This window comes from Thermobia domestica, chromosome 5, assembly GCF_964235325.1.
Source record: "Thermobia domestica chromosome 5, izTheDome1.hap1.1, whole genome shotgun sequence".
Lineage (NCBI taxonomy): Eukaryota > Metazoa > Arthropoda > Insecta > Zygentoma > Lepismatidae > Thermobia > Thermobia domestica.
Genome location: NC_137458.1, coordinates 69,530,961 through 69,555,601, shown reverse-complemented (window position 1 = coordinate 69,555,601; position 24,641 = coordinate 69,530,961). Strand labels below are relative to the sequence as shown.

At 36.4% G+C, this 24,641-nt stretch overlaps 1 protein-coding gene across 1 annotated transcript in view; it reads right to left on the bottom strand.

Moving 5' to 3' along the window:
- LOC145685958 (uncharacterized) overlaps positions 1 to 24,641 on the bottom strand; it is a 93,863-nt gene that overhangs the window by 13,892 nt on the left and 55,330 nt on the right. Inside the window, exons 8-9 of the mRNA XM_081758744.1 lie at positions 23,907 to 24,111; positions 16,441 to 16,576 (exon numbers count right to left, since the gene is read on the bottom strand). Of these exons, the coding sequence (XP_081614870.1) occupies positions 16,441 to 16,576; positions 23,907 to 24,111 (341 nt within the window). The remainder of the gene's footprint in view (positions 1 to 16,440; positions 16,577 to 23,906; positions 24,112 to 24,641) is intronic.

Genomic DNA, 24,641 nt, shown 5'->3' with positions numbered 1-24,641 from the left:
TGTTCCAAATCTCAGGGTATATGAGATGCAGCGAGTCTGCCCTAACGTCATTTGACAGTTGACAGTTGAAGTTAGTAGATGTGCAAAACGTTTTGGAATTCTTAGAATGACGGAAGTTACTGAACTGTGAAGATGAGTGACTTTTCCGTAAAACCGAGCTACATTTTACAACTTTATATCATTAAAGACGCAAATACTGCACAGGCACGAAAAAGAATTTGTGCTGTTTATGAGCAAAGATATATTATCGAAAGAACAGTCAATATACAGTTCAGCTGCTTTTGTTCTGGAAATTTCAATGTCCAAGATACTCTTCGCAGTGGGCAACCAATCACAGCCAAAGCGGAGAGTATTCTGGCAAAAGCTGAGCGAGACATCACGTAAGCAATCATGACATGGCCAATGACCTTTATCACCAAATAGCAGGCCCATATTTAGGTAAGTGCTATTTTGTACTCGAGCACAGGGTGGCAGAATTTAGGGGGCGGCAAAATTTTGGATGTTTTAAAAGATTCGCAATAAAGTAATATTTAAAACTAGCAACCCGCAGAGTTCCGGTCAAGTGCGAGAAAATATGTTAATGTGTTTAATTCACTCTAATTACAGTAGTTACTAATTAGCTAGCTTATCTGATTATTTTTAAAAAGTCATCCTCTCCCACCTCAAGGGTGAGGATGAACTTGAACATCATGAAAACTGATACCGTCAAACTCAGCGACCTCGAAAACTATGAATTCAACACTAATATCTTCGATTTCTTTTAAAATCTCGCCACCTCCCTGGGGAGTGGAGTATGTCTTTGAAGTTGAATTGGATTACAAGTGTCACTATTCATCTCAGCAACCTCAAAAACTATGAATTCAACTCTAATATTGGTCCTTTTCGGGAGGGCGGCAATTTTTTTAGAGCACAGGGGTGCACAATATATAAATACGGACCTGCCAAACAGTGTTAAGCCACTTGGAGAAAGCTGACTATAGAAATAAGCTAGACTTTAGGTGCCACTGACCTGACTCAAAAACATTCATTTGATCGAATTCTCATCTACTGAAACATAAGGAACTCGAGCCATTTCTCAAGTTTTGATTACGAGTGATCAAAAGTAGATACCCTACGACAATAATGTGCGAGACAGATAATTGAAGATATGAGAAGCTTCACAGTTTGTGCCAAAGCCACACTGACGCCCAAGAAGGTTATAATGTGCGTTTCGTAAGACTGGGAGGCAGGGGCGTCATTTCAGACTTCGCTTGAGGGAAGCAAGAGCGCCATCGACATAAGATTTCACGTTTTGTACTAGTAAATTAGTAGACAATCGAATAAAGTGTATGTACTACTCAAACTCTTGCGGGAAGGGGGGGAATTGCTTGCCCCCCCTAAATGACGCCCCTGCTGGAAGGGCATCGTGCATCACGTGCCGTTACCGCCGGGCAGAACGATAGACTTGAACCCGTACTGTCGACAATTAGCGCGAATGCATCTAGCAATTCAAAAGAAACGACGAGAACTGTCAACAGAAAGGATATTGTATATTACGCGGACACCACCAGATTTCATACATCTTTAATGACCCGTCAGAAATTGAGAAAACTTAGCTGGAAAGTTTTAATGCATCTACCGTACAGCAGAACATCACCACGTAAGATTTGTTTTGGTCTCTACAGAATTCCTTGAATGGTGTTAATTTTAAATAAGGCCTGTGAGAACGTTTCAAAATTTTTTGACCACAAATCAGAGAAGTTCTATGGCAACGGGACTATGGCGTTGCCGAACAAATGGCAAAAGACCATCGAACAAAATTGTGCGTATGTGGCTTCGTAAATGTTATTTTCAAATTAACAATAAATGTACTGCCAATTCTGATCTCCAGGCTCAACACTTTTAAGACAAACTGGTACGTTCAAAACAATAATTCTTTAATTATTATTGATAAACAGCTAAAGCGAATAGCTGTGCATCTGGTTTGCAGTTTTGTATGCAAATGAACGCAACTACGGTATTTAGCAAACTTTCTCAAAATTGAATTTCTCAAGCGTGATAATGCAATAAATCAGATAATATATTTAAGAAGTAGAAGTCCAAAAGCCTATCGGAATTTCTGCAATAGGTCAGTAATAAACGGATCAACAAATTAATACTTAAATGGATTAATGATTAAATCAAACTCATAGTTTCCACTGTAAACAAGAATTTATTTAAAGTTTTTCATGAATACATGCATTTTGATTGGTATTACTGGGACAATGTAATGAAAGACTGTGACATCATCTAACAAAATTAAGAGTGCAATGGAGACACAATGTATAGTCACTTTCATATTTGCTGATTCTCTGGCAACAGGAGTGATAGAACATACAGTACACTGTTCAGCAAATATATCATTACGCAGAAGTTTAGTATTACTTCTGAATTTTCATTCTTTAAAAACACAATTTTCTTTTTTAAAAAGAAAAAACTAGAATTAATATGCTACTATTTTCACATTATTACATCAGTTTCAAAAAAATCTATAACTTACTGTGAAAAAATAAAGACGAATTAAAGTCACTGCAAGAAAATTTCGATTTATTATTACTACTAAGGTAAAAAGCAATGTTTTCTAGAGCATTCTTTATACAATAAATTAAGGACATGAAGTAAACACGAAACAGCATCATTTGATTCCTTAATCTTAAGTTTGTGATTGATGAAATGTCTAAATTGCTTGTAATAACCGACAAACATTTCAAGGTAGTCACAAAATCTCATGTTTCGTTTCTCATTTCCCTAACTCCTTAAACAAAATCTACTTAACACAGTACATGAACCAAATCAGTAAATACAAAAGTCATGCACAGATTTTGCTACAAATGAGCTGACTTAATTCAAGCGAACAAAATATCTATTTAAGGCTACGGTACTTTTAGAAACCACACTTGTTAATCAAAATATTTACAGTAATTTCTCCAAAAATTTACAGAACAGCCATTGAGAATTACAGTAACAAAGGTAACGATATTGTAACTGGAAGGAAAATTAGAGGTGTTACATTTCGTTAACTTTAGGTAATATATGGGTCGTTTCACGATTAGGGGCAAGTTTCATGTCCCGTGTTAAAATGTCCTTTTCTAAACAGAAATACGAGTTTGTGTTTGTGGACATAAGTAGCTAGTGTCACACTAATGTACTGTCAATACGTAACTTTGAATTATTTATTTATTTTTAAATTAATTATTTTCTTCGTAAATGTCACTACCATAACGTGTCCCCAGCAACAGGTACGTGAACATTCATGGTATTTTCTGGTATATACAAGTGCGAAAATGTATTTGTTTATTTGGCTGCCTAGAAAACTTGAGCCCATTTATATAAATACATAAAAGTACTTTTCTTTTCTTTTGTTTTACGGTTACATTTTGGTGATGAAAGGTGTGTATCTAGCTTTTAGTGTCAGTACCGTCAATACTTACGTTTTTGTTCTTAAATGCTTTCGATTTCGCAATATTGCATCCGAAACAAATGCGCAGCGTAATTCGTATCCCTTGCATGTGCGGAAAGCACATGAAATCCAACGCACGGCGGTCTGAAGATTTTTATCGTTGCTTTTGTCTGCAGGTGAGTTGAGTTATGTTTTTTCATTGTCATAACCGTAACACAATTTTATGCTATAAATATAATATATAATTGAATGATGTAACGTCTGTTTTGTAATCCTTGTCGATCAGGTTCTTGGTGAATTCATTTCCACTTTCCACCTATGCAGGGTTTTCTATAAATTTCTGTAATACGAAGAAACGTCATTTTCATAACGATCCTTACCGTTACGTCAAATTTCGTTACGGAAATGACTTGTTTTGGTAGTGACAATCAGAAGGCTATGCTATATTTAAAATATGCAAAAATATATATATATAAAACGTGCTGTACTGTTATTTTGCAAGTAAATTTAACGAATAGAAATATTTCAGTTATCAGCTTGAATCATCAGTATTCATATTCGATTTTGATGATGGTGACAAAAAAACTTTTTACAATCTTGATTTTGTATTCAATTTTGAACCAAGAAAATGATATGTCATGCATGCAATATTTTGAAAATCAAAATTCAACATCAATGACTAATGGCATACTTTTTCAAAATAAATTGCGAAAACACATAAACTGTTACGGTATGTGCTGTAGAATTTTCTTTTTAATTTTCAGTTAAAAGTGTTAAAGATTTTTGGTATGTATTTATCTTAAAAGATATTTATTTTTATTTGTATCATTCTATTTGTATTTTTATTTATCCTACAGGTTTCATGGCCCCTTTGTCTGCAAAACAGAGACAGGCTAGTTACCGTCAGAAAATTCAAGCCAATGCAGAAAAGTATAAAGAATATTTAGAAAAGGAGAAGCAAAGATACAAGGAAAGAAAAGCAAGCAGAAAAATAAAACTAGCTGGCGATTTAACTCCAAGAGAACAAAGACAAAAAAGAAGACAGTGGCGTGAGAACCAAAGAAGAAAGAGGCAAAGAGATAAACATGTATTGAACATTTGTAACAAGGAGACACCACCTGCTTCTCCTTTAACAGATCAAGCAAGGTAAGCTTTCCCTGAAAAAATCAAAGGAAAGTTAGAAACTGGATCTAGCTGGCTAAGGATAAAGTCAGTGGAGAGTTTTTGTGAACGCAGCATTGAACCTCCGGGTTCCATAAGCCATAGAGTTAGTATATAATGAAAAACAAACTGAATCGTACATCAGAAAGAAATTGAAGTGTAGTTAGTAATAAATAACAGACGCAATGACAATTTTTTTTTTTTATCAGACTTATTACCTTTAACAAGAAGGATGGAACTCAAGAACTAAAATGTGCTTGATTTGTTCACAGTACAAAAGTCTCTAGATTTGTTGTTGTTATTCTGGAAATCCAATCCTCTTAGCTTTAGTGACTTTTACCAGAAATTGGCAACACTCATTAAGGTCAGCCAACCGAAGCGTTAAGGCAATCTAGTGAAAATGTCCCAGGAAGCTACTGGCAGCTTGCGATCACTGTTCTAATATATATGTACAGGGTGTCTCAAAAGTCCCCTGACATAGGGTAACTGTTATTATTAGAGTAACAACAAAACGTGGAGGAAAAGCCATCTCTAAATATGATGTTTTCAATCTAAAGTGAAGGATTTTTTTTTTTTTTTAAATTGGACGAGCCGTTTGGGTTGTACACTCTTTATCCGATCAATGTTAAATGAAAATGCCACGTTGCCATTTACCTGGGCCTACAACATAAGTGAATGAAATTACTGTCTTTTACGCTAACGTGTCGATGGCCAGCCCTCATGCCAAACAGTAACTTCATTCAATTATGTTGTAGATCCAGGTAAAATGACAAGGTTGCATTTTAACATTGATCGGATAAAGCACGTACAACCCAAACGGCTCGTCCAATTTACAAAATTCCTTCACTTTAGACTGAAAACATCATATTTGGAGACGGTTTCTCCTCTTACGTTTTGTTGTAATTCTGATAATAACAGTTACCCTATGTCAGGGGACTTCTAAGACACCCTATACATATAAAGTGCAACATGGAAGAAAATGAGTGAATGAAACAAAAATTAACGAAAAATTGGAAAATATAGGAAACATTAGGGATAATTAAAAGAGGATAAGAAACTGGTTATTAGTGGATGACAGAAATGCACATAAACTAACTGCAGCACGCAACTTGTCAGTAATGGTTCTTTATTATTAATAGAGATAGTACTTTCTGTCCACTTTTTAACATTTTCAGTTTAATTCAACTCAACCATTTGAATAGTAACATTTCTTCACTATTCATCCATGGATCTTCACTATTCATCATGGATCCAAAGTATTTCCATTCTGACAATATCGAATTTGAAAACCATTAAAATACAACATTCTTTCCGCCGTTTTCGTTAATTATATAAACATGAATACAAGAAAAAGGATGTTACTTCTGAGCCAAGATTACTTGATTTATTAATTATACAACTGTTTCCAATTATAATTAACTGTTTACAATTATATTCAGAATGTTTCTGAGATATTCTTAAATTTTTTAGACACAATTTTAACTTCACTTGATTTCTCACTGGTTGGATTTTAACGTACCTTTAAGAGTATAAACGAACTTTTGTGAACTTCTTATACGATACATAGACACGGATTTAAAAGCTGTCAAGTTTGATTTTACAATTCCTCTCGACTGAGTAAGAAAGAAATTAAGATACTAAAGACAGCAAACAAAACAGAATTATCAGACTATATACGTATTATAAAATTTTATACAACTCTTGCGAGCTGTTCTGTTCTGCAGCTACCAAATAAATGGAGGCGTATAAAATATAATAAACAAAAGAAGAAGTATTATACACCAAAATTTCGAGTAAACAAGAACAGAAACATCTGTAGCTCAATTCATATAACATATTTCGAAAGGATACAGGGATTGGATAACAAAACCGAAATATTAGCGAATAGACTACATCACATTCTGCGACAATGCAAAGGTCACTTGAAGCAGTAGAGCTACAAAGAACTTGAGAGCGATGGAGTTATAAAGATGCAATAGAAGCACAGATATAGGGGGAAGGGGGGGGGGGATTCACAGCTGCAAGAAATTAGCGCATATTTAACTGTGTATAACGACAGCAAGTCTCTCTGGTACTGCAAACAATTACATCCAATAAGAGTAGGTGTTGATGAATAAACCGATCGGAAAAACGTTGCTTACAATGTATCGGAAAGGATGTTCATATACTAAGAGGGGCTGTGTTTAAAAGAAACAGTAGCCTATCTCAAGCAGAATCAAATATGCGCCTCGAATTTTCTATTTCTATCACTTATGAAGTAGAGCTTCACAGAAGCAAAAAAATGAAATCTTTGAATTTTACGTCCCGCGGTTATGCCGGTTAGGCTAAAGGAGACGGTGATGATGTGTAATGAATGAAATGGTGGAATGAAGAAAGTGGGAGGAAACGGGAGAACCCCCGAGAAAACCCACGCACACGGTGTTTGTCCACCACAAAGTTCACTTGGCGGGGGCTCGGATCGAACCCGGGACCCCAAGCACCAGAGGTGAACGCTCTACCACTGAGCCACCGCGGCCCCAGCTTCACAGAAGGATATTCACGATCGTATTGTTATAATTAAACCCATCCTGACGAACATCGATGCCAGATACAGGTTTCAATACTGCAAACAATACAGGTGCCCTCGAAACTGTGAATGTGTGCTGCTCTCGAAATCTTGCTTTCCTGTGTTTCCCTTGGGATGTAGGCTACTTAAACCAAAATTTTAGCAAAATTATTAAAGAATTTAGTCCTTACTTTCTAGATCAAGATGTTCAATAGTACTTTCTGAAAAGAACTCTGGAAGTCAACATGGAAAAACATGATATGAAGCGAAAGGTCTAAAATCGTAGCAACAGACGTATTTACAGGGTTCATAATGATCTGGTCTCATAAATAGTTGAAAAGTGACCAAAAGCACACGAAAAAGTGACCAAAATCTCATCATGCTCCTTTTTCCCATTGTCAATTTCTCCATTATCTCTCTCTTTGTTTGTTGTTTTGTTTCATCTTTTCTTCTTTTTGAGCTTCCTTTTTTCTTAGGTTTTCTAAGTATGCTATGTAGTTATGGTAAGCAGACTTAACAGATGTAAGAAGCTTCTGAGTAAGTGGAACCAGTTCTGGCCTATTTCTTTATCTCAGACACTATATTTAACTTAGCATTGAGTTCTCGAAGCCATGAAATATTCAAATTCTTCACCTACTCTTAAGAACATACAAGAAGCATAACACAAGACGAACATGATGAACCACCCAAACACACACACACAACGTTGTGCGGAGCGTTAACTATTACGAGAGAAAACTAAAAGACTATTATGACAGAAGAAAGAATAGACACAGAAGGGTTCTCAACCCCACCTTGAAAGCTTAAGTATCCACCAACCATCCACTGTACTAGAAAGAATAAAAGCTGAAGTGAGAATAAAGCTGACTGTTTCACATGTGGCAGCAAGTACTGAAGCTTTCAAAAGAGTAATGAGTAACAAGTTTCTGCCTTTTTCCATTTATTTTTATATTTTTCTTAGAAAATTGCCAATGCAAAACATAAATCACACGAAAAAGTCACTTTACCTCCCAAAAAAGTAACTTTTAGTTAAAAAAATGACTTGCTATGAGCCCTGTATTTATGTAATATCATAAAGTGCAACTAAAAATGGAAAAATAAAATAGGATTTTTTTTTTTTTTTTTTTTTTTTTTTTACAGCAAACAGAAATGTATTTACATAAAATGAAATATACATTTTGAAATATATACGAGGTGCACACCAAAAGTACGTGTCGTTATGTTCTAAAATCCAATTTTTGTCATTTCAGGAAAGCATCTGCGGCATGGGAGATCTTCATCTTTCTCTTTAAGTAGTACAGGTTTTGTTTGGTAGGTGGCAACAGTTGAGTCACAATGCCTAACGAGTAAGGCGTGTTTCTAATATTGCCGGGGACATGAAATTTTCGGTTGAAGAGCAAAGTAATTGTGAAATTCCTCACTGCAGCTGGACATTGTGCAGCCGATATTCATCGCCAATTGGAGGCTTTGCCAGGAAGATAGGCGTGTCACCATGCAGGAGATTTGTGATACACTGGGGCTAACAATGGTAACAACAGAACGAATAATTACAAACGAACGGGCCTAGGGAACGTTTCATCTCGCTGGGTTCCACGAATGCTTACTGACGATCCAAAAGAGGCAAGGATTCGATCAAGTGCTATAAATTTGACACGCTTCAGAAGAGAGGGACTCAATTTCTTGTAATGTGTTGTGACAATGGATGAATGACAGATTCCATTGTTCAACCCAGAAACAAGAAAACAGTCGATGCAGTGGAAACAGACAGATTCACTATCCCTCCAAAATTTCGTCCGTTGGAATCGAGTAAGAAGGTGCTGTACGCTACCTTCTGGGATTCACAGAGAGTGATATTGTCCAACCTGTTCCGAGAGGTCATACAATTACGGGCGAGTATTTTCGTACACTTTTGCATACAATTTGTTTGCTAAAATTGACTGAGAAATAACCACAAATGGCAAATGGCAATTTCATCCCCCACATGGGCAATGCACTGCCACATCGTGCTAATATTGTAACCTCGTTCTTGGCCGACCACGGTACTGAACTTCTGCCACTCCACCCTAGTTACCAGGCTTAGCCCCACGTGACATCTGGTGGTTCCCAAACCGCATGGATTCTCTTCGTGGACGCTACAGCCCAAAAGATGACTATGCTACATGCTACACAAAATGACGGGGTGATGGCAATTGTGTTAAGAGAGACAGTCTGCTGAGCAATAGCTCCCTGTATTTCCTTGTTCTTGGAAATTGCAACGATACGGTAGATACTTTTGATGTGCACCTTGTATGTGTTTCTTCGTCTCTCCACAAGATGGCACGTATGTGCACTTCGCTCACGCTGAAAAGCCGAAGTTTCAAAATGAATAATTTCAATAGTTTTGAAATGTTCAAACTGGTGGAGTTGCTGAGTGTGATCAGGTTTCTATCGTCAAACGGACACAAACCCCCTAAAATTTATTCAGAGATGTGTGCAACGTATAGTGGTAAGCGGATGATATTCACAGTGTGTGTGATATGGCAGTACATACAGCATCATCCATGAAGTGTTAGGGTATCACGATATGTCAGCAAGATGGGACTCCCACTACTGCTTATAGAGAAGCAGGTGGCATATGCTGTGTTCAGCATATACATCGATACGAAAGGGATGGAAACGCATTCCTCGACCACCATTGATGCCACCATTAATGAATTGTGGTGTTTCATTAAGACCCCGTAATGAAAGCAGCAGCGTAATGGAACACATAAAAGCGATCCTACCAAAAAAATTTACAACTGTATCTATTGAAAAGGTTTGTTCATCATTTTCTGGGACAGCCAGGGCATGATTCTTGCTGAGTTTGCAGTAAAAGAAAGGAAAAACTAATAAATAAATAAATAACGTCAATGTTGCTGCTTATTGTTCTACACTGGATGCTCTATGAACTGCTCTGCGTTGAAAACGTCCTACAAACTCTTTGGAGAAGGTAATCACTACATGACAATGTCCGTCCCATGCTGCTGCAAAACTAGTCTTGAAACTGAAAAATTCAGGTCCATACAATCCAGACTTGGTGCTGTTATATTTTCAGCTTTTCGGAACTGTAAAACAAAACCTTCCCAGCCAACGTTTCCAAACAGTGAGATTATCACAGCCATGAGTCGATGGATTAGCACCCAGCCAAATGCATTTTACCATATGGGTGTCGAAAAGTTGGTGTCACCTTGGGACATATGTCTCAACGTCAATGAATGCTATGCAGAAAAGCAAAGGGATGTTCACACCTCAAAAATGTATATTTCAGTTTCGTGAACGTACTTTCATTTTGCCCTCAAAAAAATTATTTATTAATTATTAACTTTTAACACTACACTGCTCGCGCGGATTACTATTGTAGTCCAGTGGGTTTCAGTTTTCTGGTATCTGAGGGTTGGCAACACTTGTGACCTTGAGCGTTCGTCTACCTTCCTCTCCCATTTCTAGAACACCATTAGTCGAGTGATAGCACCCAAAGTCAACGCACTGATGTTATACGGATTGTTATTTTCGCATGGACTACTATTGTAATCCGTGCGAGTACTGACGTGATAGTTTGTTTTCTGGCTAACGTTTTAACTGTTCTCGTTTTGAATGTATTATTTCACATTATTCGCTCAAATATATGTGATATATATGTTAGTTTAAAATGTCAGAGCAAGAACAGATACGACAGTGGCTAACAGAAACTGAAAGTGACGACGAAAGTGTTTTGACTATAGAACACTAAGATGAAATAGAGGACGATGTTGTCGAGTAGTGACTCTGAAGAAAGTGGTAGTGACGATTTGGAAGAAATAGAAGATGAAGAAAGGAACGGTGTTATCCAGGAAGACAGGTTTCACGAAGAATTTTACATTGGAAAGGGCAGAATTACCAGATGGTATATTGATCCAGTGCACCCAAGAAATACGCGAACACAGCGTCATAACATCATTCCTACACTGCATAGTTATTACTCCATAGAACAACACTAAATTTGGAGTTGACATATTGGACAAGTTGTGTCGCCAGTATGATACAGCCAGGAATTCGTAAAGATGGCCACTCACTCTCTTCTTCCACGAGTTAAACGTTGCTCTAGTAAACGCTCTTGTTTTCAAAGCAAATAACAATTATGCTATGATCAACCGTAGAGACTTCCTGCAATCTGTGGCTATGGAACTTATCGAACCTCTTTGTGGAAGATGAAGAAACAAGAGTACCCAAAAAGATGTTTCAGGTGCAGTAAGTGGATCTGCTCTGACCACAAGCACACTCTTTGCACTGACTCTTATGACTGAAACACCCAAAATTTTGCCTACTTCTGACCTTGTTTTCAAGTGTAAAAGTTAAACTTGCAAACAATTTAACAACTTCTTTTTATTTTTTATGACAGGTTTTAACACTTTAAATTGCAAAGATCCTTTAATTTTCAATTTTTAATCAAATAGTAAGAAAATAAACGAACATTTACAAAAATATAGTAAATCGCATACGCATTCTAAAGTTTTGGCTTCTAATTCTTTCTGTGCATTAAAAAACAAAAAGTTTGCACTGAAATGTGTTCTTTATTGCTTGTGAAAACCCACAAAAATAATGTAAAAAATACTAATTGAATAACCACTAAGATATATATATTTATCAAATGGACTAGAATCGTAATCCGCGCGAGCACTCATGTTTCAACAATTTCATGCGAGTACTGTAGTGTTAATCTGTCCTTGTATCAATACCCTACACTGGAAAACTAAGAATATCGATAATAGTTTCAGAGTCAACTACTATAACTGAAGAAAGAAGAAGAAATGATGCCATCATTAAAGATAAAACGCTACCTAGGAAACAGAGTGGACCACGATCCAACAACAAGCCTATACTCTCTGTGTTCACTTAGACATTTATGAAGATAGAATTATTTCTCAGTTGATGAATGTCATAAGCTTTGTGGTCTCACATCTCACCAACCAGACTTTCGTCGCATTTCGTTGGCTCTTTCTACTACTCACAGTGAAGCAGGAAGTACAGTCAACGACAGTTTGAGAGACAATGTCGTAGAATGTTTTCAAAGGTTATGCCACTTCCTAAAGACTACGTTACAATTTTCGAGAACTTCACCCCCCCCCCCCCTAACACACACACTATAGTTCTAACATTCTACAATCATCGACAAAAGAAAATAGCACTTCTCATACACAAACTGTACATAGCACACCATAAGTTGTCTAACAATGTGCTGTCACAAAACTTGTGACCTTTTGCCAGCAATTTTCGAACCCGAATACAGTTTTTGAGTTGGAAGAAAATAATACTTGATATTGAACTAGTCCATTTTCAAGGAACGTTGGTCAGAATTTGTTACTGGCTGCATAATTTATTCATAGCTTGCGAAATTCCGCTGGAAAATAAACGTATGCATAACCAAAATTAGTTTCAGATAAGCAAGTAAAGTAACAAAATTGACTTTCCCAGCAAAATGTTTCCCAAGACATCGCATGTGTTTCGTTCAATTATGCCCGAGAGCAGCACATAAGGAGATATTACTGGATACACTAAAGCCACGTGACCTGGTCCAACAAGTATGACTGTCAACTCCTGGACAGTTCAGAAGCATCTGCGCACTAAGATTTTTCTAAACCGTTCTCGAAATTCGCTGTCTATTCATTCCAAAATTGTGGACCTGGGTGCGTGCAATAGTGGTTTGACCCGGTGGTTCTTAACGTAGACATTAACATCCTCAGGGAATGTTCTCGTTTCCGAAGGGAGAACGGGGCGCTGGAACAAGAGGCAGCAATAGCCTATGTATAGGACATTTGACATATCATGACCTGTTAGACTTTTCTCTTATTAGACAAAAGCGATTATACATTTTACATTTTTTTTTAAATACAAATAATAATGTAGCTTCTTCAAAGCTGATTTTAAGAATAGAAGTCTTTTTCTGGTTCTTGCCTTGTCCAAGTCTTACGTTCAGGCTTATGCATGGGTGGATTAGATTAAGATGATGGGCGGTGCTCAGGACAATCGTATTCACTCAAGGGAGCGCTAGGCTCGAAAAGGTTGACAACCACGATCTAACCAACATCTTCACTTCTAGGTCCAACAACATATATAGAAAACAACTGCAAAATAATTTTCAACTTTTATTGTCTGCGCAACAAGAGCTTGCCTCTGGCAGATAGCAGCACGTGTCATAAACAAAACGAAATGGAGGATTATTAGCCGATCACTATAGTATTCCTTAACGCTGTTTCTAGGCAGCGACCTCGCTGTCGCCGGTAGTTGAGGGTTGAGTCTTCTGTTAAAAAGTGGTTTCAGTGCGCGGTAGTGTGTGCTGTGTTAAACGTTCTATCCAAATTAATAATAGTTGTTGGTTATGAACAGTTTCAGTGTGTGCTGTATCTATATTTACAAAATAAATATGACGACTGAAAATTCTAGAACAACAATGTAAAACAAAAGTCATTCAATATACAGAAATCAGTCATGGGAAATGATAAGCTCGATTCTATTTCGAAGACGAGAAAAAGAATAACCCTTTTATCCCCCTAAATATTCTCCTTGATTCGTTACGGAAAGATAATTTATTCACTGGTGGGAAGTCAACTCTACGGAAAGGGATGGGGTTTCGATACAAGAAATTTTCAGGAAGGAAGATTTTATTAGAAAAGGATATAGTTGTTATATTTTTCTAGAAGGAAATGGCAAATATCGAACCCGAGAAAATAGTATGGCTTGACGAAACATGGGTCAATGCTAACCACTCAAATAGTAAATGTTGGATTGACTCGACACTTAACCCTTTAATGGGCAAGCATTGATAGCATTACCATTAAAATATTTAGTTTGCTTTTATGGTTGAACCATGTCTTCCTGATTATAATTTCGTAATTTTTAAACTATTTTTGTACTTTGGTTACAAAATACAGGATGTTTATTTCAAAGCAGTATTGCTATAAAATAGGTCTTATGTGTAGCTACTTACCAGCATTGCCCTATTATGGTAAAATATCACAAGAATACTCTCAGTAATTAGCAACAGTTTCGTTGAAATATTTTCCTACAGAGCAAAAAACCACAAATAATAATTAAAAAAAAAAAAAAAAACCCTTCGCGGAACGTAGGAGATAAAGCTTCAACAATATTAAATTCAACGTCCTCTGTTGACGAAGATTAGAAGTCTCTAAAGAAGCGACCCGCAAATTATATAGATGAATATTGTATGAAAGCAATAATGACAATTAAATGATCACTGAAGTTATAATTCGTGCGGATAACGCAATAGAATGCGATGTTGCTTGAGACCAACACTGTCCAAAAGTACAATGCTTGTCCCAACTGGTAAATGAGGGCGATTGATTTTGTTGAATGAGGCACATATGAGGGCTTCATACCAAACTTTCTTCTTCTGTTTAGATCACGTGAGACAACAGATATTTACGGGATGAGACGAGAAGACTTTCTCTCGTCTCGTCGGCAACACTATTCGCCTTCAAACTTTAAGATTCTGATTAGCTATGGGTCTGTGCACGAAAGATAAACTATAACGAAAAGATTAGATAAAACAGTTAATTAAGTTTTTGCAAGTACAACAAGAAACCAAGCCCAGTAGATTATTTGTTGTTGATAATTTTCTGTTTTGATGTTTGTCTTCCAGTAATTCTAAAGAAAAAGGAGATCTTTTAGTTGCTTCTTAGCACAAGAATTTGTATTCTAAGTATATAGAAGCAGTAACTTGTTATATTTTGGGAAAACTATTGAGTAATTAGTGTAACTTAGTAAACGTTTAATGAAAATTTAATTAAAATATTTTTTGGTGTTCGATTCAGCATTAGAGGATTGCGAAGTCTCTACGTTAGGTGAATAAAAATACTGAAGCTGAATAAGTTTCGAAGTTGATGTGAACTCAAGGCGAAAACAGTTTATTAATATATTCTTTACATTTCTTGTAGAATATCAATATTCCAAGTATTATTATTGTTGTTACTTGGAAATCATACGTTCCTGTTATATTTTTACGATTATAAAATTATGACTTGTTAAATGTCCTAATTTGTCACCAGAGCTGGTGTCTATTGCAGAGTGATTGGCAACAGCGCCTCCACTACTCCACACGCTCTATCCAACTGTCAGAAGCCAGCTTTTGTTCTGCCGATAACTGTACAAATCTACTGTAAACCATACAAGTTAAGAGTTTCGTTGCACTAGCTGCCAAAAATAAAGTCTGTAAAATAATTTTCAGAAGGCAATGGATAACTTTAAACCTGTGTTTTTTCACTTTAAATTATTGTTGCTAAGACCACTATTGCATCCAGGTCCATAATTCTTGACAAATAAACGAATGGGTATAAATATTCACTTCTAGTTGGTTGGTTTTGCATATAATATTCGTTTCCAACAATGAGACTAAAGGAGACGTGGGCGACGTACAGGATAAGCTTTAACAGAAAATCAAACGTCTCGCGCCAACGATGAAACAATATACACTTTTGCTGGTGATTTTATCCTGAAGATGGTATCAAAGAGAAAACGCACCAGTATACACAAAATGATTTGTTTGATGAACATGAATGTGGAATTGAACAATCTGTTAGCTCCATGCACATGCAATTATCAGATTTGAACACTGTTGAGCACTCTTGAGAGTACCGAAGCAGCAATCGATGTTGTTTATCAGAATAACACACTGTGAACCACAATTCTCAAAACGGCTGACTCAGATCCCTATATCCACTATGAAGAACCAGTATAATCCCTTTCCCCGGTAATCACTAGTGTTTCAGTTTTATTGTCCTAGCCCTGTATAATAAAAGTTCTCAGTATACAGAAAATTTTATATATGAATAAACAATAACAATAAAAATAAAAAAAAGTTTAGAGAACGATGAAAAATAATACATTAAACAGCTTAGTGAAAATACAGACTTACTTCTGTGAACACTTTATTTTAAATTATTAAAAATATATGCTATAATAAATTATTAAACAGTTAAATAAATATTACAATCCACTTTATTGTGAATTATAATAAACTATAACACAAACAAATAAATGTAACAAACTTAAATACTTAACACAAATGAAAAACAAAAACAAAAACAAAAAAACAAACAAAAAAAAAAGTCACATAGACGGCATGAGAAGTAACTATGCCAAATGTTTATACGAATATAATATACGGGATGAACGACGTTAACTCTTAAATTACAAAAAAGTATTACAAAACGTGCGCATAATACGTATTTGAATTATTTTTTCTCCTCAACAATGAGGAGCTTTACTACTACTACGTAGAACAGAACAACTGACTGGAGCTTACCTACTCTCCCGCGACGTGCTTGGTTCCCCTATCCGCCTTCGAGTAGTACTACGCCGTCTTCTATTTGAAGTCGCTGTATTTGTACTTGTCGAAGTACTTGCTTCCGATTTCGTTTCGGATCTGAGTAGTTCTGCAACTGAGAATAAATCATTGATAAGATTTTCAATATTCTTTTCACTCTCAGACCATTCTGAATTCTTGGTCAGTCTGCGTCGATCCAATGTTTTGCTAACTAAAGATTTCTTTTATATCCTATTTTATATTTTTGTTTACTATGCCATCAACAGAGAAAATGAAATTTTTCAGATCAACATCCTACGGTTATGCCCTTTTTGATAAAGGAGGCGAATGATTAATGAAAGTGACTGCAAAATTATTATTTTTTTGTGTGGTCTCCCACCGGGAACCGAACCCAGGATCACATGCACCAAAGGTTCACGCGCTACTCAATAGACCAGCGATTAAGGCATCAACAGAAAATTGTCTTATAACCGCTACCAGGTTACAGAAGGATTTTTTGTGGACACTCTGTATATTTCGTAAAGACGGTGATCATTATTTTCGATTTATACTTTATTCTGCAACGCACATAAGTTCTTTCTTTGGTGGGAATTGTTTCTTTCCCACACAATTGGACAAAGAAGTCTTTCATCGTTTTTTCATATATATATTTAAAACATTGCTTCTGGTGAGAACATTTCAGTTAGTGACGAACCATTTCAGTGTTTCTCCCTGACTTATTATATGCACAGTATATATTCTATAGTTATTGGGAACTGAATTAAGTGCTTTCTTTAATCGCTTATGGAAACATTACAATAGATTAGAGAAATACGGGCTGACCAGATGTCCCAGTGGCCAAAGTGGCACCAGCCTTACAGTTTTTGCAGTTTGTTATCTGTACTTTCTCACGCCAGTGTTATCGCCGTGTCTAGTGCATTATAGGCAGTTGACTAAAATTAACATAAATTGTTTTCCGTATTCTGTTTGTATGTGCGTACAGGTGAGTTAACTGAGTGATTTTTGAAATGAACTGCCAACACTTTTAGTTGATCATTGCAACCCGTAGCTTGAGCTTGGATGCTCAGAGAGTTTGACTCCAGGTCTAGAAGCCGTAACCACGCATATCGCGTCGAGCTTCAAATGTAACTTTTTGTTAAGGGGCACAAGCTATTAGCCGGTGAAGGGCGTTTTATTACGGCTAGCCCCAACTAGTGAAGTCCCAGGTCCGCAGACCTTGTGCGTTTAAAATGTTATACACGCGCCCACCCACATCAGCATTCTACTTTGGAGAATTTTTTGTTTAATTTGCTGAAGAATCACCTCTACGTTTTAGGACGGTTCAGCGTAACAACTGGATTCATCGTGGGACGATCCAGACAACTTTTCCCCAGTGCTAATCTCCCAAGTGTGTCAATGGTGTGAGAGAAGCATTTGTAGTGATATCTGAATTATAATCATATATATATAAAGGGCTATATTGCCCGAAAAGGGCAAAGTGTGATTTCAGCGACGAAAATTATTATATTTATCTAGTGTTCAGTGTTGTGTCCATTCCTCTTCGCTATTTTTTTTTATACAATGGTGTTCTAATAAATAAGTATAGTGTTATTTAATCCAGTGTGTTTTCGTTGTTTGTATGAGTGATGTTTGAGTGCGTTATGGTCTGGATGACCGTCTGATCGTCCGTGAGATTTTCGAGACGAGACACCCGAACCTCTCGGCGCCTAATGCTCATCTCATTATTGAGACCGACGAGCGATTTGGAAACAGTTTGTAACCTTTCTTGGAGAGGTCCTTCATCGTCCTGTCCAGGTAAGTTAAAGTATCAGGAGTATACTTATTGGTAGTACCACGAGCCACGGACAGCGAACAAAATACGGAGTGGTTACAAATAAATGTTCGCCCGAACAGTGACCCGAACTCAATTGGTTACAAATAAATGGAAGCCCGAACAGCGACCGAACTCCGAACGGTTACACATAAATGGCCGCCCGAACAGCAACTTGACACCCAGGCGGTTACAAATAAATGTCTGCCCGAACAGTGACTCGAACTGAGATTGGTTACAGTCTCGCCCAAGTGGATATTTGTCTATATAAAAAAAGTCAAGAGGTAATCACACTCAGAACCAAAACTTCAGAAACGGATGGTCCAATATTATTTTACTTGAAATAAACCTTAAATATTGAATACCTAGTATTTAACTGTGTTCTATCTTTCTATTTAAAACCGGAAGGTCCGCTATATAACCATAGTGCCATGTTTATGTTTCACAATTTCCTTTCATAATGTAGTTTGCATTTCGTAAATAAAATCAAAAATCCAAATACTTTGTATAAAAATGTAGTGTATTTTGAGAAGTGTTCTGCATCGAAAATATTTTGAGGAGTAGCTTATCTACCATTACAATACGGTTAACAGTGACAAACGACCTAGTTTCTGTCTTGTATATTTTTGTCCTTCCTTTTCTTTCTACTCAACTACACATATACGAAATTTACCACCGGGAACAATCACACTATCCCTTTCTTGCCCATTTTCGCCTATGATTACTTCTGTGGTACCAAACAACACGTTAGATTTTTATTGTTGATTATTGAGAACAGTAGTCACGATAAGATATTTTGAAAATTTAATTTGCAAGTGGTCTTCATGTGAAGTTATCAACGGCACGTATGTCCTTTATTATTGTCGATGATTTATAAAAATGTATAAAGCTAACCAAGAAAGTTCTGTCGCTTTTTCACAAACCAACTTCGAACATCGATATATCACCTCAGACGTACCTGAAAGATCGAAAATAGTCTCCAGAAGCATCGACGACCTTCTGCCAACGTTCTGGAAGGCCATGGATTCCATCGCGGTAGAACTTGGTGGGCTGTGAAGAGAAGAAGGTACCAAGTGCATTTTGCACCTCTACTAGGGATTTGAACGGTGTCCTCCAAGGTGACTGTCCAAGGAATGTCCGGGGAATAAGGCAGATGCAATAGTGTTTCCCATCCAAGGCGTAGAATGGTGTCCCGAGTCATCCTAGCCACGTAGGACTTAAGAGTTGTCCTGTAATAGGAGGACCCCTTTGCGACTTAGAAATGCTGGCTCCAGAGTTTTGTATTTTTCTTGAACACGCCTCAACTGCTGACAGTCCAGCAAACACACAGGAAGAACTTCTGGTGCAGTGTTGGTTTCCGCTGTTTTGGAACCGGTTAATGGGACACTAACCAGTGATGATGGCGCCGTGGAGCTTCGTACAGCATCCACTTTTCATCACATGTCAACACCTTGTCCAGAAATGGCTCCTTCCTCAGACGAGACAGCAAAGAAACACAGGTGTCTGCTCGTGTTGCCTTCTGGCCCGGAGTTAAATCATGTGGGACCCATTGACCCAACTTGCAGTGTTTCCCAAGTTGATGGTGGTGTTGCCGAATGGTTTCTCCACTCACACTAAATTGTAGTCCCAGTTCCTCACATGTCTGGCCACTCTTCGCCTCAATTGCTGCCCGAATATCTTCATTTTGTACATGTGATGGTCTTCCGGTACCTGGTGCGTCTTCGATTGTTTCGTCACCATCCTTAAACTTATTGAACTACCGCTGCACTGTTCGCGTAGTCACGACACCCCTCCCCTCGCCATAAATCCAAATGGTAAATCAAAACATTATAGTAACTACCCGTTCTTCCCTTTAGAAACAGAATTTTCGAAACAGCTTGGGTACATTCAACTTATATTTGAGAAATTTATGTACCAAATTTCACCTGTCTCGCATGAAGGACTCGTGAAATACTCTATATTTGGCATCAAATTTCAACAACCCCATACCCCTAACGATTCCCATTTTGATTATGGTGACACGATAAATACAAGACCCACAAGAGTGATAACTATGTTCAAAAATTCATTTCAACCAGACATTGTATATTTGTACAAAGAACAAACATTCAGCCATATATATATATCCTGATTGAGATTTTCTTGATTTTCCTCTCTCACACAGACAAATGCTGGAATGGTACCTACCATACTGGTCTCAAACTGTTTCCTCTCTTCCTCATTCCCTGGACAGTGTGTTCGCCGAAGGATGTCATCCCTAATACATGATGGGTTTAACACAATAGATGCCGGTAATGCACAGAAATATGTATAAATAAATTTAAAATTATGGTCAAATGTTATTGTAATACAACTGTCTAAATATAGCTAAACTAGCTGGAATGTCCCTTTTATGCACGGGAAGAATAAGTTTATTGAAAATATTTGAACCCTCCTCCTCTTAGGAGATACATTTCAATGAAAATGTAATGACAAAAATCAGTAACGTCACCCCCTTCTTAGCCCTCTCCATGCCGATTGGGATCGAACTTGCACTTAAATGGCATTGGGAGTGCCATTATTATCTCAGCGATCTCCAAAACTATAGACTGGACACTAATATCGATCTTTTTTTTTTTTCACATCAACCCCATCCCCATCCCAACCCCCTCATGCCAATAGAGGATGAATTTGGACTTAAACAGCATCGATAGTGACATCTCATGCGAGTGAGGGTATTCACCTAGCGAAAACTATGGGCTGGACACTTAAGGAGGGATGTCCGTGTTTGGGGTCAAAATTTTCGATTTTTGAAAAGTATCTGCTGGAAGTTTCATGTTCCTACGACATCAAGTTCCGTTCAAGAACTGCAAATTATTGTGTACTTCCGTTGTATTTTCAGGCTTAAATATATATATATCTATTTTCAGTTTTCAGTTTGTTTGATCATCCTATTCTTCTGTAATTATGTAGTAAATATATTTCTGCTTTGTCGTTCCGAACAGAATACACACTTCTTTCTGCTTGCTGTTATTTCTGCGTTCACAGTACTTTGTTCTCCTTATTAGTCTGTGTTAGTAAACTTAGCCAATAGGAGGTAAATGTAGAATGAATTCTAACAAATTGATAACTTACAGGTATATTATGGGAAAGCAATCAGGGAAAACGTTGGCATTCTTCTGAAGATGAAGAATGCAATGTGGGCAACTTACTTTCATAAATATTCAACTGACGAGAAACCAACGCATATGCTTTGTCCCAAAGGAGAGTTTTCCTGGAGTAGGTATAACAGATCTCAAGCAACTGGAGAACATTACGAACATGAGCACTCGTTGCCTGCTGCAGTAATGGGTGCTATCAAACCTTACGGAGGTCTTGCGGATCCCCTTTTCCGGAAAAATGTTTGCGTAGGAAAACATCAGAACCCAATGAAAGTTGCAATGTACTGATATGGCAACGATGTGTAAAAAAAAAAAAAAAAAAAAAAAAAAAAAAAAAAACTAGTTCTAAAATCGTACAAATTGCAGTGTATGATGCTGTTTTGTGTTTTAGTAGCGTACGTGAATCAAGAAACGGTGTTCTGGAAAAGATGGAAATTTCAAGCGGTGAATACAGTTCGAAACTACTGCGAGACATGGGCAGAAAACATATAACAAAATCTGAGTTGGGAGTCCTGAAGCTTATCAAGGAATAAAGAATGAAGAAAAGAACGCATAGGAAGGGTGAAGAAAACATAGCCGAAGACGAAGAATATGGTTATGATCCTTTCTGAATGTTGTGATGCGTCTTATTGCTGAAAATCCATTGTAAGTTTTAAACTTTTAATTTTTCAAAATTGCATTTTTGGACATACATGTACCATTTTCTCACAAACTATGAACGATAAAGTAATCAAATTTTGCACAAATCTTACTTATATGTACCTCTATTTACTAAACTAGAATTATAACATAATTTCTTTATTTGTCACAATTAATGTTTAGTGAAGATAAAAAAAATCACATCATTAAAATTCTTCGAATTAAAAAAAAAAAAACTAATTATTGGCTTTGTATGTGACCTAGAAAAATAATCCCAGTTTGGTAGCATTGCCGGCTACTGTAGAGTGGCAAAAATTAAACTAATCTCTTCACTAGTTTCCAAGAAAAAGGTACAAACACTTTTAGAGCTGCGCTAAAAATCTGAGCCTATGCCATATGCGTAAAAGGCAAGATAGAGGGACATAGAGATGCTGAACTTCTGTACACATCTACCGACCACAAATTAAACTTCTGCAAGCAATAGCAAAGCGTGGGTTGGCAAATTTCTCGTAAGCAGTCAAAACACGGACATCCCTCCTTAACATCGGTCGTTTGCGATTATTTATACGTGTCACCTTTTACCCCACTCAATTGTCAATGTAATGTCGTAAGATCCTTGACAAGCTTAAGGTAAATCATGCAAGGCATCACTTTATTTGCTTCAATAGTTATCCCGTGATTCGATTACACAGGAACTTTCATTCATTTTTAAATTTCAAACCCTCCTTCCTATCCGTTGTTGGTATAGCTTTATTTCTATTGTCTGGTTTACTAATTATTACAATTCCGCTAATAATGAACTTGTCTTTAGATAAAATTCTATTATTAGAACTTAAATAAAGATTGAAGATAATGGACTGGCAACAAAACGAGGAAGGAAGATGTACAGTGGAAAGTCTCTTAAAGCCCTTCAACTTCAGTGGATAGGAATGCAGATGCACAGAAAGTAAATTGTTTTCGACCACGGCCGAACTAGTTTAACAAACTTTTCGTTTTACTGAACAAGTTTGTAAGAAAGAAAGGAAGAAAAATGTAGCAGTTTCAATAAAGACACTGTTCTATTTATCTATAAGGTTTATCCAATGTAGTAATTACCTTAACAGCATAGGTAGAAACTAAATCAGCAGACATTATTTCAAGATATTACCAAAGATGAATACTTCCTCTCAAGATACAGTAGTTTAACAACTCAACTCAAACTATTCAATAATTTCTAAGTCAATACTCTCTGGAATAACTTTATTTACTTCTTAATTAGGATATCTGTTTACCACTAATGAACAATCTGAGCTCTCTGGATAGTCCCATAAACTGTTTATAAACCTCAAATATAACAGTGCAGCATTTCCCTAACTGTCGTGCTTACATTATACGAAAACAAAGCACAAACGTACACTCATGTCCAAAATTGTCGCATGTCTATAAACATGTTGTTGTAGGAATATAATTTGATAACGAATTCGCCCGGTATTTTTTATAATGTTAGTATGTGTATAATCGGCAAAGACATGTATGTGGCAAATTTCATTTCAAAAGAGTATTAAATAAGAACAATAAAACGAAAATAAAACTTTCTTGTCCATTTAGCAACATTTTGTTTTACTCATTCTAATTTTCGTATTTATAATTCTTTTCCTATGAAACTTACCACAAATATACATTTCCCGATTATACACATAGTATCAGTATTAAAAGTACCCTGCAAAATTCATTATCAAATTATATTATTACAAGAAGACAATTACAGATATGCGACAATCATTTTGGACATGAGTGTATATATTGGCTGACCTAACACTAAAGAAGCTTTCTACCAATAACAAAACAGAAGAGAGAAAAAAAAAAACACTCCTTACCTTGTCTTTCTTCAACAATTTCTTGACGTCGTTGTTTTAAGTCATCCGATAGATTTTGCACCATTTTATCTATAAAATTGTCGAGTACAATTGACCTAGTTTCAGAAGTGATTATTGCTCTACATACTGGACACGTCTGTTTTTTACTCTTCCACGTAGTAATACAATGTTTACAAAACGTATGTGTACAATTAAGCGTAGTGGCCTGTGAAGACATAAATACATAAGTTACATAACAAGTATGTATATTTTATTGTAATCTACAGTGTTACCAACTACCTAATTACTTCTATTATTAGTGCTGGATTAACCAGAGAATTAGAAAAGGAAAATCAATTAAAATTTGGAAATGAACACGTAATACTTAAACACTTCGGGACGACTATCAGTCACTTTAAAAGACAGAAAAAGTAAAAATAAAATTGATACACTAAAAAATCATCCAAGTCAGTCCACATGTTGGGTTTATATGCCAAATCCGTACTCAATGGAAAGATCTTTGCGTGCTTATATGAATCGCCTACCTAGAAAGGGTTAATACAGTGTTGCAAGATTGACTTTTTATCGTTATTATTTCAAAGTTTGAAAAGAAATACTACACATAACCAATTTACAAAAGAACCTTTCAAAACACTATAATCAATAAATTAATGCATTAAATTTACAATAAAGAGGATGCTGAATTATTCCATGTCAATTCGACCGTTTATTATTATTATTATTATTATTATTATT